Raw genomic sequence first — 16,914 nt, 5'->3', positions numbered from 1 at the left:
AGAGAGGGAGAGAAAGAGCAAGCACATGTGTACATGTACACATACATACCAGCAGGAGGGGCAGAGGGAGAGGGACAGAGAACCCCAAGCAGACTCTGCACTGAACACAGAGCCCAAGCTGGGGCTCAATCTCACAACTTGGAGATCACAACTTCAGATGAAACCAAGAGTTCAACGCTTAACTAAGCCACCCAAATGCCCCTCAAAAATGTTTTAATATTTATAATACTGTTTCAAAATGTATCCATATAGAGGTTTTCCATAGGTTTGCCTATTTTCTTACTTTACTGACTAGTTTATGGTAATGTGAAGTTATATTTTTATCACATACATCTTTATAGACCTTAATTCTAATTACATATCAGGTTGTACTATTAATCTAAACCATATCTTCCAAGAAACTTCTGCTAGTAAGAACAGTACAACAAAAAGTACAGAGTAAAAGAACAGCCAAAGGTGTGCAGATTTTACTAACTTAATAAATCTTTATAATCACCGTTAACATTTAGAACTTCATTGGAGATATGAATGACTAATATGCTCCTCTAATTTATTGTTTTATCTGAATCTTTAGTAAACAATCTAAAGCTAATGAAATTCTTATATATTTCAGTTTGAGCATAAATTTAAGTTTTTTAACAAAAATACTGAAGGTTATTAAAAAACAATGTAACCTAGTCCTCATTTTTACACAACTCCTGTCCTTTGCATGCCTGAAACTCTTGATCATTTTGATAATGAATTTATGGACTATGAAAAAAATCAGAAGAATAAAACTTGCAGTTCCATTTAGCAGAGTAAGAACATAAAATGACAGGTACCTAATTCCCAACCGTGGCATTAAGTAGCCTTTTGAACTCAGACCACTTTTGAAGAACCTAGGCAACATTTAACAATGACACTATGAGATGTTCTGGAATCAAGAAGTACCTAGTACATGAAGAATCTCTTAATGTATAGTTTCAGAAATCCATTTTAAGATTCATAATCAACCCCAAAACAGGTAAACATGCATATGTGTCTATCATTTTACATATACCCAACATTTTATTGAACCTCTTTTTATTTTCCAGACTGTACAACCTGCTTTCCAACTTAGAATACTGCATTCCTTGAACTGGGATTTCCTCAGAATTCCATCCCAGATGTTTCATCCTGCCTAACACTTAAAATGTGCTATGCAGAACCACCATTCCCTAATTTCTCTGGCATGACTAAACTGCAGACCACCAATACCAAAGATGTTCTTTCAGTACATGCCCTGTAGAAAATATTTTTAACCAACAAGAATCATACCCATCATCTTCTAGCCTTAAACCTGGTCTTCCTCTGAACCCTCTTAACTCAAACAATGGTAATGGAATCTACCTAGTCACCATTCCACCATGGGGGGTGCACTGAGGCTTTCTCTGCATTCTATTGAGTACGACTATCTTGTCAAAGTTTTTCATTTCCTTCCCCTCCTAAACTAGCTTTTGCTTCTGCTTTGATATCTCTCAAGTAAACAACTGAAACAGCTTCAAAATATTAGACTAAGTTTTTCATAAGGTCACGAGGATCCTTTTCCTAGAACATATATCTCATGATACTACTCCACTCAAAAACAGTTGATGATTTATGACCATTTTCACAAATAGTAAAATTCAAATCCTTAACATATATATTTTTAACATATAGATCTGGCCCTTCTAGATCTGGCCCCAAATCTGACTGATTTTCCATGACCCTAGGATATAGCCTGTGTTCTAAAGAGGCTCACAATATACCACATGCACACTCTCACACAGATTCATCCCCTGGTGCATGCTTCACTTGAAATCCAACTTTCCTTTTTCATAAGAGTCTTATTTCAATAACTTAACTGGTTTTAAAAATAACTACAACTCAAATATCACCTCTTTAGCNCACACTCTCACACAGATTCATCCCCTGGTGCATGCTTCACTTGAAATCCAACTTTCCTTTTTCATAAGAGTCCTATCAATAACTTAACTGGTTTTAAAAATAACTACAACTCAAATATCACCTCTTTAGTGAACCTTCGTATTTTCCACCACGAACTCAGTTTCTCAGAGTTCTCATAGCAATTTGAAAAATGTGGAGCCTTAGCATGGCATGAGGAAAATAATCAAGGGTTACCAGTACCCGGAGAGGCAAAATTGTACAAGGCAGACTGGAGACTCAAAGAAGCTTGGAGACAGAACCGGAAGAACATAGCATAATCCGTGTGGACTTATGAACAAGAGGCTCTTTTGGCAGAAGTGGCAGGACCAGAGGCTCAAGCCCCAAAGCCTACCTGCTCGTATAGATACACTATATTTCAGTTTCTAAAACACATTTTTCATATTTTAACATCTCTGACCTTGACATGCATCTTCCAATTGATTGCAGGCATCTTAGAATTGCCATCAGACAAGTGGTAGTTACTACATAGTTGCCACTGCCTACATGTGCACTAAGTTGATCAAGCTCTTGGTACTGTTGTCACTCCAACAAAATTATATGTGTTGTTGGTATTACAAGGAAGGAGTTTAATGTTTGGAATGCCTTTAAAAAGATAATATCATGAATTATCACTGAAGCAAAAGTTACAGTATACGTACAAAGAAAAAAAAGTATTAGGCTATAGATTGTCATTGGTAAAGCAAATGTTTATTACTGGAACAATGGTGTGTATTCCATATTTTTCCAAGAAACAACCATGTCTTTAAAATGAGAAGAGGTCCCAGTGTCCCAGGGAGATGAAACTGCTAATTTCTGTTCTGAGACACTATTACAAACCAAGAAATGCATGTGAAGGCAGAAACGACTGCCAAATTCTTTAGAAGCAATGAAGAATGTGAAAGTATTGAGAAGCTCATATGCACAATTCCTGCATGACATGAAAATATCATATTATTTCATAATAAAATTGACTATTTTTCTTTCTTAGTATAACAGCTTGAAATGAATAATGTCTTAGATTAAATGGTACAAATCTCCACAGAACTTATATCACCTTAGAGTGAAGGGAGTGGGGGAAAGGTATGGAAAATCTTCAATTAATAGTTTAAATTTTGAATTGACAGTTTTTAAATTGGAAATAACTACTGAAATTAACAAGTTCAAGTTTTTCACCACTGAAGATCTAAAAACTCTAAAAACATCACATCTTGCTCAACCACATTCTATGGTAGCAACATGTAGAACAAGTAAAGACAAATCTATTTCAAATATAGTCTCATGTGAAGACAGTCACAGGTAACCACAACACTTAATGCCTTGATCTATTTAAAATAGGGTATGGACCCTGGGACACAAACTGAGGGCTTCAGAGGGGAGGTGGGTGGGGGAATGGGATAGGCTGGTGATGGGTATCAAGGAGGGCACATATTGCATGGTGCACTGGGTGTAATACGCAAGTAATGAATCATGGAACTTTACATCAAAAACTAGGGATGTACTGTATGGTGACTAACATAATATAATAACAAAATTTTAAAAATAAATAAATAATAAATAAATAAATTAATTAATTAATTAAAAAAATAGGGTATGCAACATACTGGGCTGTGCGTGGTACTAAGTTTAATACTTAAGTACATTTTTTTTTTTTAATGACATTCATTCAATCACCAAACATATACTGAGCTATTATCTGCCAGGAAAACTGCTTGATACTGGGAAAGATGGTGATGACAAAAAAGAAAGAAAGAAGAAAAACAATAAACATAATTCCCTGATCTTACTATAGAGCCACAAATACAGCATGGAAATCACTTAGAGGACAAAAAGCCTTGGCCTAGAAAGGAAGTCTGAATCCAGTACCATCCTGGTCAATTATTTAGTGGATAAGTCCTTCTTCGTAAGAATGGGATAAAACAGTTTCCAAGTGATTAAGCATGCCTTTTTATGGAAGTCTTCAGGATGAAAACAGAAATCATTATGGAGCCCAAGAGCCAAAAAAGAGACGCAGACCAGTCACACTATTTGTCAGGTAACTTGGTAAGGAAGAAGAGCCAGGATTCAGGTGACTGAAGTAAGGAGATTAAGTTATCAATGCCAGAAGCTCAAGAAGCACTTGAGTCTACATAATCGTATTCTGTTGCTCCTTATTTTACCACAACACTTCTCAGTCATGACGACTTAGTCACTGAAGTCTAAAGATTAGATCAGATGTCAAATGCTCGATTGTTTCACCATTTACAGAATTCCCTCTGTACGAAAGAAAAAGCTAAACTGCTTATGCTGTTTATGCTGCCAAATTTAACCTTCAAAAAATATTCAGAATAGTCAGGGTGACATATTATAAGCTGTCTACTCAACACTTATTATCTCCTTTTTGTTTGCTAATAAAAATATTGACTTTTTGTTTGTTTTTGTTTTTGCTAGCAAGGTGGGTGAAAGACTTGGGAAGAAGAGGAGAGTACTGAGAAATTTTGACTTCCTGATAAAGAGACTGATGTGATATGGGTTCTTGTCTCCTAGACTCTTGCTGCCTGAAACAGAGATGCGATGGCTGAAATTACAGCAGCCACCTAAGCAGGGTAAGACAAGCATGAGGAAAGGTTGCAGAAAACTGCATAAATGTAGACCCTATGATCAGCCATTGAATTGATACCAGGAGCCAATTACTACAGACTTCTTATGACATGAGAAAAACTCCTGAATTCAGAAAAAACTTCTGTAATTCTATGTTCTTTATTAAAATAGACAAAAGTAAAAATGTAGTAAAAAAATAGCCAATCTTAGAGAAGCAGAGAGATTAGTGGTTGCTGAGGTTTGAGAGGAAAGTGAAATAGGGAGTTGCTACTCAATGGGCATAAAGTTTGAGTTATGCAAGATGACTAAGTTCTAGATTTGTCCAACAGCATCTCAGCTATGTTTAATAATACAATATTGTGCACCTAAAAATTTAAGGTAGATCTCACGTTAACTATTCTTAACACGATAAAAAAAAATCACCATGCTTACCCGCAAGGTAAAGCAAATGTGCAGTTATTAATAAATTTCATGGAAACCTCAGTTTGAGTATTTTTCAAACTTCAAGAATGTTCTGCCTCTTCATATTACACAACGATACAATGATTACAAGAAAAGACACTATTTTCAAGAATAACTTAAAAGCTAACTCAGAAAATCTTAAACTACCAAAACAGCTACAAATCCACATCAGGTTCAGAAACAAAACAAAACAATACTAGTGCAGTCAAGAGTATCCTTACTCTTTGTTTACTTAAATAAATTTGCAAGTATTAGATTCCTGGAGTTTTGTTTTTTTTTTTTTTTTCTCTCTCAAGTTCTTTTAAAGATACAGCATCTATGGATTTTAAAGAATGGATACAGTATCTGTGGATTTTAAAGAATACTATCTGAGAACACTGGGAAGAGTTAATGAATTAACCGTGTTTATAACTTTTCTGTCATAAACTTGAGATCTTTGTCCCTGTATTGTCTTTAACCCTATTCATGCATTATCAGTCTCATGGGTGGTTATACTCTGCCTCCCATATCCATCTATCTCACCTTAGAGAGACTACAATCCAAACAATCACAGAATATAATTCTGAACAAAAGCAGTAAACATTTCATTAAATGGATCAACGGCTATATAATATAAACAGAAATTTGTGATTTAACTGTTGTATAAGTTTTCATTTAATAGAATTAATTTAAACCAGATCAAACACTTTCGCTCCAGGTCTGTTCTGTCCAACACAACAGCCGCTAGCCACATCTGGCAATTGTAGTAAAATTCAATAAAATTAAAACATCAGTTCCTCAGTCACACTAGTCACATTTCAAATGCTCAAGAGCCATATGTGGTTGGACAGGACAACTCTAGATCATGCAATGAGATGAAAAAATAGCACTATCAAATAAAATTTGATGTTACACAACATTTGTTAAAATAATATACAAATGATTCATGTTCTTAACTAATAAGCACAGTGTGACGTCTAATTATTAATGGAGCAAGGCAAATTTTCTTCTAAGGCTCAATGTCCACAAAAAAGTAAACCTACCAAAAAAAGAACAACATGAGGTTCTCTTTTATTACCTTTTATTACTCATTACTTTTATCATTTAAGCAATGACACACACATCATAATACCCTTTAAGCAGAAAAAGCACAGATGATCCTACTAGTAACACGCCACTAGACATCCTAAAATACCAATTTTTATCTAACATAAACATAGTAATTGACACATTCCTATATTCTATTTACTTTGAAAAACCTTAGTGTTTATTCTGATAATACGTTAAGTTTCACATTGAAAGTGGTGTTTTAGAAATTAGAACTATTTTCAAATTTGAATAAGATCTTCTTAATGAGTGTTTCTGGTTAAATACTTATATCAAATTTGTTTTCTAATTCTGATATGCTGGTGTTAATAACCAGAAAATATTTTGTGGTCAAGTAACATTAAGCACAAATGTAATGAAGACATACAATATTAAATTTAATGAAGCAGAACAAAAGTAGCTAAACATCAAATTTAGGGTTTTAAAAATTACATACTTGATAAAAATTACTAAGATAGCCCTGAAGTGATGACGTGTCAGCTTTTAGAAACTGCTACCAAGACTGTTAAAATGTCTTGTAGTGTACATCAACATAAAATACTAATAATTTTACTGTTCAGTAGAAATCAAACAGAATAACAAAGAAGTATTGTTCCCATTTGTTGTTTTGTGTTGTAAAGCACTGTTTTAAATTGTTTTAGGGACTGGTTATGAGTATTTGTTTCCAATATTTTTCTTTGAGAAAGTGAAGGTAATTTTTAGCTAGCGTATGCTGTCTAATTCCTCATCAGTTTTTCTATTCAAGAGGGCTGAAACACCCAACAAAACAGTTAAAGAACTGACATTTGTTTTTTAGTTTTCTAAAACCTTTGTGCAAAATGTTTCAGGAACTAAACATTAGAAATTATCCCTAATATACAAAATTAGGATGTCAATTGCAAATTTAAGAGAAATTATATTAACCAAGTTGCTCAAGTTATTTTTTTTCACATTCCTACATTTTCCCAATTTGACTGTATTAACCTCAATGCTTAAAGTACTAGATACAGTGGTAATAGTGGTTAACTCTTCAGAATCTATTGAAACACAAATGATAATTCTGAGCTAATCATGGTATTTTCATTTTTCTTCCCAGGGTTTAATTTAGAAATGGCCACATGACCAATGATATGGAAAACAAAAATAAACCACCAAACAAACAAAACAGCTCTGTTTAGAGTTTCTGGGGAAATTTTTCTCATTCCTAAGGAAGGTACACAAGGAAGTCCCTAACTTTCACTGAAAGTTACCATCCTAGGTATGATTATAGGAACTGCTGGCACCATCCTATTATCAGCCTAAAAACGAAGCCAACACATGAAGGTGTACAGAACTAAGGCGATGGCAAACAAAAGGAGCCAGAGCCTTGATATACTGTGTTTGGAGTCAGCCCTATCTATTGTGACATACTATTGTATAAAATAATAAATTTCCTTGAAATTTAGATTAAACCATATAGTGGAAGTTTCATATGGCTCCATCTAAAAGAAAGAAACAGTGAAAATAATGACCCCAAATTCTAACTACCAACAACAATCATTAAAATTCTGATGTATTAAAAACCACAATAAAAACACTCTTCTCAGAAAGAGCTGACTACAAAAGGATAGTTTTATGCTGTGATAAAATTATAAGCTAGGAAATTCATTTGCTTCTCTGGAAATAACTTGCTTCCTGTTATTCTGTGGATAGAATCTGGAAAATAAAGAGGAACTAATTTTAGAAAGCACTTAAACAATGAAGGCAGCATCAGTAAGAGCTAATCCCACAAGAATTACCAGCAGTTATACTGTAAACTAATATGATTCTGCATTGCAGTTGGCAAGATAGGCATATCATAACATTTACATTCCTCATTTTAGGGTCCACATTTGCAAAATAAAGAGTAATAGCAAGAGCTGATATAGAAGGCAGAATAGAGAGAATTTACAATTATTCTCATTATAAAGGTATAAATCAAATAAATATTTAAAAATGGAATTCAATTACAGCAGGAAGAGAAGCCTAAGTTACTTCAACTCTGTGAGCCTCAGATTTCTTATCTTTAAAATAAGACCAAAAGGAACTACTTTACAAGACTGTCTTAATGATTCCATAATATATGTAAGGAGCCTAATACACTGTCTGTATATCCTGCACTCAAGTAGATACTTACTAACAAGTGACTATTATAATTACTTCTAGTGTAGTTCTGTTACCTCACTGTGTCCAGGCTCTTCCCGGGGCTCAGTGATAAGACCCCTGATCTTATCCTTCTAAAGACATCTCTACCAATATCATTATCCATTCCTTCTGTTTCTTCTACCATTTATATGGTAGGATTGCTGGGAAGTCTTTGGTGGAAGTCCTCTTTTAGGGCCTAGAAATACCTTACAATAAACTCTCCATACAAGTATTGATTTTCCCCCTTTATTAATGGGAGAAACAAATGGCATTAACCTTGATAATGTTACTTAAGTCAGTCACAATAAGACCTATACATATCTTTCCCACAGGAAAAATTTGAAATGTTGACTAAATTGATGGCATAATGAATGTTTAATCTCTAATACTAACATTAGAAGAGCAGAGAGAGTCTTACCCAATGAATCGGCTTCAAATGAAGTTGCAGAGTTTGGACTGTGTATCTTACCACAAACAATGATCTCTAAGCTACAGACAGTAATAGGAATATAAACACACCTCTCCGAAACTGTTGTCAGCAGCAGAAAATGACTGTTTTCTACTAATGAGACTGTAGTAGAAAAGAAATATATCTACCTTCCCCTAAGTGAGAGTCAGAAAAAGGGGTCTGTAACTGCACAGAGCATGGAAAAAAATCAAAGCAGAGGTCTAGAATCAGTACAGGTGTTCTTTAAATGATGTTTAATATTGTGTGAAGAATAAAAAGGGAGAACAGAAAAACTGTTTGCTTCTCAGTGTATTGAACTATCCACCTTATTGTTCCTTTTAAAAGAGGCAAAAGTAGGTCTGCCCTGGAAAAGAACATTACCCCTGATTTTGGCAAGATCAAAATCAAGTAAAGGGGAATCCCAAGTCTAGCCAAGATGTCTTTGTTCTGAATTTCTGGCCTATGTAGATCTACTAGATTGTTAACTAAAATGAGGATGGGCATTGTGTCCAATTTCGTTCACCACCATATCCCCATAGCTTAGTAGAGTATTTGAGGACAAATGACAGGCAATTTATCACTGTTTTTAATGAAAAAAACGAATCCATGCCATTTGCTACGTCCACTGGGAAGCCTCATAGTCACCTCTCATTTTCATGGTTAAAACTGATTTCACGTGAAACCTTCTGACCCATAATCCCAGTTCTAGAAATTTACCCTGAAAATGAACCTGCAACAATACAAAAATACATATGCACAAGGTTATTCATTAAAGTATAACCCGTAATTGCAAAGTAATTGAAAACCACCTACACGTTAAAGCATAGGCAATGGATTGAATAAACCACGGTACCTACACACCATGGGATACTATGCAGCTGTTAAAAATGAAAAATATTTCTATGAACTTACATAGTATGAGTTACAGGGAGATATTACAAAATGCAACAAAAAAGTATAAAAGAACATATATTGTATGCTACCTCTTGTGTAAAAAGAAAAGTGTTAAGAAATACATATTTCTGTCAACTTTTATCAAAAGAACCAAGGGAAGATAAACCAGATAAATAATTAAAATGATTACCTACGAGGGGTGAGGTGGCGAAAATGGAGAGGAAAAGAATACAAGAGGGAATGATACTTCTCTGAGTGAGTGTGTGTATAATCTTCAAAAAAATGTGCATAGTTTTCACTTTTGGAAGCACATTAGTATTTTTCATATTAAAAATGACAATGAAAATGGGAAGGGGAGGAAAAAATCTAAAACAGAAAGCAAGATCAAATGACTTCAATTATATTTCAAGTGATTATGATAAACACACTGAAGAGGGAGGAGGAAACTAGGCCAAATCACTTACACATCTAATAAATATCTAATAATGTACTCTCAGTCTTGTGCAAGATGGGGTTGTGAAAAGAAAACTAACAAATCCTGAACCTTCTTAGAGGCCTTGTTTATTTTAGTGCCACAGGCAAAGCGATTCTGAAACTGTTAGTTTTATTAGAGAATTAAGTAAATGAGTAAATGCTGATGGTGGGATCCAGAAGATTGCTCGAAGTCATTCTCATGACGGAACGAAGAAAATGCAACTATGGTAAAGGAATAAGGCAGAAGGCAAGAAAGAACACAGCGGCAATACGCCAGCAAGGCAGAATGGGAAGTATGGAGTAATACTATGCAAAGTATGCATACATATGTGAATATGCATGTAGACGGGCATGCGTGTGTATGTGCACATACACATACATTTCATAGACCTGTCTGCTGAAGGGGCCAAGAAGCAAGGATACAACTTAGTAACAAAGAGCTCACTTAGTGCCCACTAAAAGAAACCAAAGCTCTTTGGAGAAATGGCTAATTCCGTCACTAGGGCAGGGTAGCTACAAAAATGAGCCTGGAACATCTTGTTAGGCCAGAATGTGAGGAATTGCCTTAAAAAAAATGGAAGCAAATCACAAGGGCACAGAAGCCAGCTTGAAGAGGCTCTCACTGGCAAAGACAGCAATGAATTATAAACCACTGAAAAAGGAGAAAAATCATGACTCCATACTGTCAATAGTTAGATAAATGAATACAGAAGGAATGAGAGAGAGCTCTTACTTACACTACAATACCATATTGGTAAATATGAAGGAAATGCTGAGGTTGGAAAATCATTATTTTGCAACTATCATATGAAGATTAGATCAGGCAAAAATCAAGACTAATGACTGCTAAACTTATGGAAAAATTTTAATAAAAGCAGAATATTTTCATGATTTTAGAATGTCTTATTAGTTGCAATGGGGAAAAAATAGTAACATACTAAAGAAATTGGGCAAAACCTTAAGTAGGTGCATCAAAATTACTACTGCTAATGAAGGAAAGATGGGCACTGTGTGTCTCCAGATAGGGTACCCCGAGAAAGACATATCATGATCTATACAGTATTTCAGGTAAGAATGCATAACATGATCCTAATTATAAGGAAACATCAGAACATTAGGTAAATATAAAATGAGGAATATACATTCTTCTGTATTTATAAGACAGAAAAAGAGCACAGAAGAGAACAAATGAAGTAAAAAGTTAGTAAATCTAGATCTAAGAATAATAGGATATTCTTTGTACTATTTTTATTCTTACAACTTTTCTGAAGCTCTGAAATTATTCTCAAACAAAAGGCAAATCTTTTTCTAAAGTAATGCATAAATATGTGATCTTTGAGAAAAAAAAATCAACATAGAGGGATATAGGAGGACAAGTGAAAATGAAAATGAACTTATTGTTCCTTTTAAAAGAGGCATAAGTAGGTCTGCCCTAGAAAAGAACATTACTCTTGATTTTGGCAACCTCCCAATCTCACCTTTTCACTAAGAAGTTAAGCTTCGCAAAGTCAGGATTTTTTTCTTTCTCTTTTCTGTTTTGTGGCTGTAGTGTATGTACCCCAAGTGGCCAGATCAGTGCTGGACATTAAACAGTTGCTATATATATAGCTGCTTCATCATTCATTTCTTGGATGAATGAATGAATGAATGCATGAATGAACAGGTAAACACTGTTTATCTGTTGTTCTTACTTCAACTAACCATATCTACATTAAAGTTTTTCTAAGTCTTTTTTTTAAGTATATGGGGTCATACTACTAAAAATCTGAAGATGATTATTAATAATTATCAATCATTGATAATTATCATTACCCCTGAAAAATGCTTCTCCATTATTATAACCATTTCTCCCTCCTTTACTCTCCAAACACAATTCCTAAATTTTTTTCATAATACCTTTCAAAGTCTCTTTAATAATTTACTCCTTTCTCTTTCTTTTGCTATCGCTCTAGTATTGACCAACCCATGTACTTGTACCATCTAACTGGTCTTCCTGGTTGCCTTATTCCATATCTTGCTTCTCTCCACTCTACGTAATCTTCAAAACACAACTTTGATTATGTTTCCCCATCTTAAAATTTTCAAGCGGCTTTTCATAACCTGCCGAGTGACTTCTCACTGACTGCCATGGATCATGATCTGCCTTTTGATTCTTTGTTCTGCCTTACTTATCACTCTCATTTTTGCATTCAAAGCTCAAAAATTATTCATTCACTCATTCATTCATTCTCACAGGTATTAATATAGCATCTATTTAACTTCTTCTAGTTCCTTGAATACTCTACACTCTCTTTTGCCTCTGGTACTTTGTGCCTGCTGTTCTCTCTCCAACCCCCAACCCTATAACCAATTTTAATTTTGCTAATTTCTACTTATTTTTTTCAGGTCTCAATTAACATATCATGTCCAAGAGGATTTTCTGGACAATTAGTTTTTGGTTTTTTGTTCTATGTCCCAACTACAAGTTCTCATATCACCCTATACTTATTCTCTCTGTTTATGTAACTCTGATTAATGTCTAGCTCCCTAATAGAACACAAAATTCATGAAAAGTGGGACATAAGAGAGGGATAAGTATTGGAGAAAGGTCTGTGATGAGGCAGGCTGCAAAATAAAAGATAACTACAGGTAATTATATCTCATGGAAATCATTCCCTTCTTTATGTGCCTCCTACATTCCTTGGTCTGCCGCTCTCCATCCTTCATCTCTTCCGGGACAACTTCCCTAGTACTACAAGAAGTATTATTCCACAACACAGATCTGATTATCTGATTACATATACTCCACACAAACAACCCCAATGGTTCTCCAATAACAGCAGGGTATGCCAAACTCTTTAGCAGATTGTAAAACTCTACATTTTTACCTCAAAAACAAACAAACAAATAAACAAACAAAAAACATGGTACATCTCTGTGTCCTGCCAGAGCTGATCCCCCCAACCTTGCACGTATAAAAATCCAAGATTTCTGTACTCATGGTATTTGTACCTGATTGTGGACTCTAATTTTCCATTAGAAATAGTCTCCCCTCTATTCCAACATGTCTTTCCTTACTGAGTGGAATCTTTATTACCTCCTTTCCTCATTCCATTTGCTTTGTTTTCTGTTTGGGGTTTTTTTTAGTAATTCAACAAATATTTACTGACTGCTTATTTAATGGTTCTGTGTTGGAGATACATCAGTGAGAAAGAAGAAAATTAAAAGCAGTGCCACTAAAGCAAAGATTCTGCTCACACATTATACTTACAGTAAACACTGTTTTCTTATTCTTCAATGTTTAAGATAGTTTTTTTTTAATTTTTTAAATTATTTTTTTAATATTATGTTCAATTAGCCAGCATATAGTACATCATTAGTTTCTGATGTAGTATTAAAGGATTCATTAGTTCTGTATAACACCCAGTGCTCATCACCACACGTGCCCTCCTTAATACCCATCACCTGGCTACCCCATCACCCCACCCCTGGCCCCTCTGTAACACTCAGTTTGGTTCCCGGAGTCCAGAGTCTCTCATGGTTTGTCTCCCTCTCTGATTTCTTCCCATTCAGTTTTCCCTCCCTTCCCGTGTGGTCCATTTGCTTTGAAACTAAGTCTATAACCATGTAATTTTGCTTATATAAATCTCTTAGGAAAGGACTTCACACTCAGCAAGAATAGATCTGAGAAAAGGTATCATAGCTACACTAGCAGACAATCGGCCCACAATTATGAGTGAAAGCATGGTTTACAAATAGAAGAGCACAGACTAAAATCAAAATGTTTTTACTAAGATTTCTCTTTCTCCCTCTCTCTCACACACACATAAAGACTTACTACATATTACTTGTCAGTATGTAGCAGTTAAAAGGACAAAGCTCTGCAAGGAGATCTATAAAACAGATTTCTTTTTGGAATGGTATTCTATTATTTATACCTATTATAGCAAAGCAATATGCATGTGAACTACTGGTTGGGTAGCACAAAGAACTTCATTAAATAGAACCAAATAAAATCTATTAGGATAAAAACTGCTAAATGGAATACCGTATTTTCTTCTACTTTATTTTTTCACTTTACTTATCAAGGATTTGCCTCCCTAATTCATGGAATGAAACTGCCCAACACTTACTTACCTTCGAGGATGACTGGCATCAAACAAAGTGTTATCATCATCCTCATCATCTTGTTCTAAAGGTGTCAACTCCATGTTTTCTATGTTAGTGTCCAAAACTCCGTATCTCCTAGTCTTTCGGTTCCTTCTTCTCATCCTATTAAATAGAACATATTAATAAATAAAAATTATTTGAATATGGGATAGATGATCCTTACTTTATATTTATTTGTAAACTAAAAATAAATTATCCCTCTGTTGCTGACATCGGAGACACTCAGTATCAGAATGACATTTCAGGAATGTAAACAATTTACTATCTAGGATTATTTATGAAACAAAATCTATCGTACTTGTTGTGTACCATTTCTTCTGTCTGACCTACTCTCTTTTCTATCAGCTTATGGTATGAACACATAACTCTCTAAGGTACCATATGTTTACTGAAGCCTTCTACTCCAGCCTCTTCCTTACCTTCCCCATGCCTTCTTATCACTGTGCAAGATTAGGTACTCTCTGCCCCACTAAGAAACTATTATGTATATACATGTTCAAATTCTACACTAAGTAGCTTACAAACCTGGCTGCACGTCAGAATTACCCCGGGTATATTAAAAAACTTCATACTTAGTCCTTATTGCCACATAATTAAGTCAGAGTTTTCACAGAGAAGGAACTAAGCATCAATATTTTGTTAAAGTTCTACAAGTTATTTCAATGTGCTGAAAACTACAATCCCCGGTCAGTGGGTCTTGAAGTGTGGTTTCCTGGATCAGCAGAATCACAATCATCTAGGAATTTATTAGAAATGCAAATCCTCATGCCCACTCAGACCTAGTAAAAGACAAACTTTGAACATGGGGCCCAGAAATCCGTGTTTTAACTAACACTTCTCATCAATATGATGCATGATAAAGTTTCAGAACCACTGTCTAGAGGAGTGAAAATAATTTAGGGTGCTAAACATTAATCATTATTTGAATACATATGAAAGTCTCTCTGACTTAGAATCATACTCTATGCTTCTCTCTCAAATAACTTGTTTCTTTTTCCTTCAAATTATTTACCTCAATTTGTATTTATATTTGCTTATGTATATGGTTATTCCAATGTTTATTTGCCTCTCTCCCAATAAGTTCCAGGACGGCAGCTATGCATGTCTTGTTCACCACTGTATTAGTACTTTGTAGCAGTGTCTGATTAAAATGCTCTTTATTTATTCAGGGTCTGAGTGATATATTCTAGCTCAGTGCTCCAAATCTGACCCTACAATTAATGCCTGAGTCATCTCCAATGAAATAACCTTAAATCCACACACAAGAAAATATGTTTTATACAAATATTTATGGGAGATCAAGAACAAGATAGAAGATACTTCAGTAAGTAACAACATAAAAGTTTACTTAAATGTATATGTTTCTGGGTCACTTTATTTGATGTAACAAGTGGGATAATCAATACCAGGAATACAGAGCCAACTGTAAAGAGCTATACAAGCTTCTGCAAACGAGACTATGGGGATCCCAGGGGAAACAAACTGTCCTACATATACACACATATAATACACAGATACATACATACTCAAGAGATATTTGAGTTTTATTAAGCATCAGGCATTGTGCTAGCTTCTGAGTATAAAGTCTTGGTGGTGAAAATTTAGAAAATTATACTAAGCCTGGACAAAAACCAACAAAGTTTCCACTAGTCACTGCTTACAGATATATCTATATGCCTACCCAAAGGTGCTGGAACAGGAAACAAGAGGTTTAAGTATAGTATTTAAAACTACAAATGTAACCAATATAAGAGTTAATACTAAAGTTAAGACTTAAAAAATGGCAGTAAGACGTATAAGCTAGTCTTTATATAGTAAGAACTTAAATGTTTAGGTTGTTAAATTAACAAGTACATAAATGTGTGCATGTTTGTAAGTATGTGTGCATGCACATTCACACACACAAACTACGTAGATCAGAAATCTAAACTTTTTCGGGGTGCCTGGGTGGCACAGCGGTTAAGCGTCTGACTTCAGCTCAGAAAACTACGTAGATCAGAAATCTAAACTTTTTCGGGGTGCCTGGGTGGCACAGCGGTTAAGCGTCTGACTTCAGCTCAGAGCGTGATCCCGGCGTTATGGGATCGAGCCCCACATCAGGCTCTTCCGCTATGAGCCAGATTCTTCCTCTCCCACTCCCCCTGCTTGTGTTCCCTCTCTCACTGGCTGTCTCTATCTCTNCTGTCGAATAAAAAAATAAAAAATCTTAAAAAAAAAAAAAAAGAAATCTAAACTTTTTCTGCAAAGGATTAAATAGTAAATATTACAGATTCTAAAGATCACATATGGTCTCTTGCCACATATTCACCTTATTTTTTGTTGCTGTTAGTTTGATTTTTTACAACCCTTCAAAAATGTATAAAAAAAAAACAAAACAAAACTCTGGGTTCATAGGTCATAGGTTTACCCCCCCCTTCATTCTTTCCTTCCTTCTCCTACCAATCTCCCTGCTATTTCTTATGTTCCATAAATGAGGGAAATCATATGATAATTGTCTTTCTCTGTTTGACTTATTTCACTTAGCATAATCTCCTCCAGTCCAATCCATGTTGCTGTAAATGTTGGGTAATCATTCTTTCTGATGGCTGAGTATATATGGCCCACATCTTTATCCATTCGTCTGTTGAAGGGCATCTCGGCTGTGATCACCAAGACAGCATGGTACTGGCACAAAAACAGACACATAGACCAATGGAACAGAATAGAGAACCCAGAAATGGACCCTCAGCTCAATGGTC

General features: G+C 34.9%; 1 protein-coding gene across 3 annotated transcripts in view; it reads right to left on the bottom strand.

Annotated features, from left to right (window-relative positions):
• FAM174A (family with sequence similarity 174 member A) overlaps window positions 1–16,914 on the bottom strand; it is a 38,775-nt gene that overhangs the window by 2,643 nt on the left and 19,218 nt on the right. For 2 of the 3 annotated variants that reach the window (XR_004624168.1, XM_011224372.3), the window contains exon 2: window positions 14,144–14,278. Coding sequence is in view for 2 of the 3 variants with exons in the window: in XM_011224372.3 (XP_011222674.1) it covers window positions 14,144–14,278 (135 nt within the window). In the remaining variant the exon portion in view is untranslated. Of the gene's footprint in view, window positions 1–14,139; window positions 14,279–16,914 lie in introns of those variants that run through there. The other variant, XM_002918759.4, reaches the window with a different exon arrangement.

The sequence above is a fragment of the Ailuropoda melanoleuca genome, chromosome 3 (assembly GCF_002007445.2).
Source record: "Ailuropoda melanoleuca isolate Jingjing chromosome 3, ASM200744v2, whole genome shotgun sequence".
NCBI classification, from domain to species: Eukaryota; Metazoa; Chordata; class Mammalia; order Carnivora; family Ursidae; genus Ailuropoda; species Ailuropoda melanoleuca.
The sequence above is the reverse complement of the archived record's forward strand: the minus strand, read 5'-3'. Positions and strand labels throughout refer to the sequence as shown.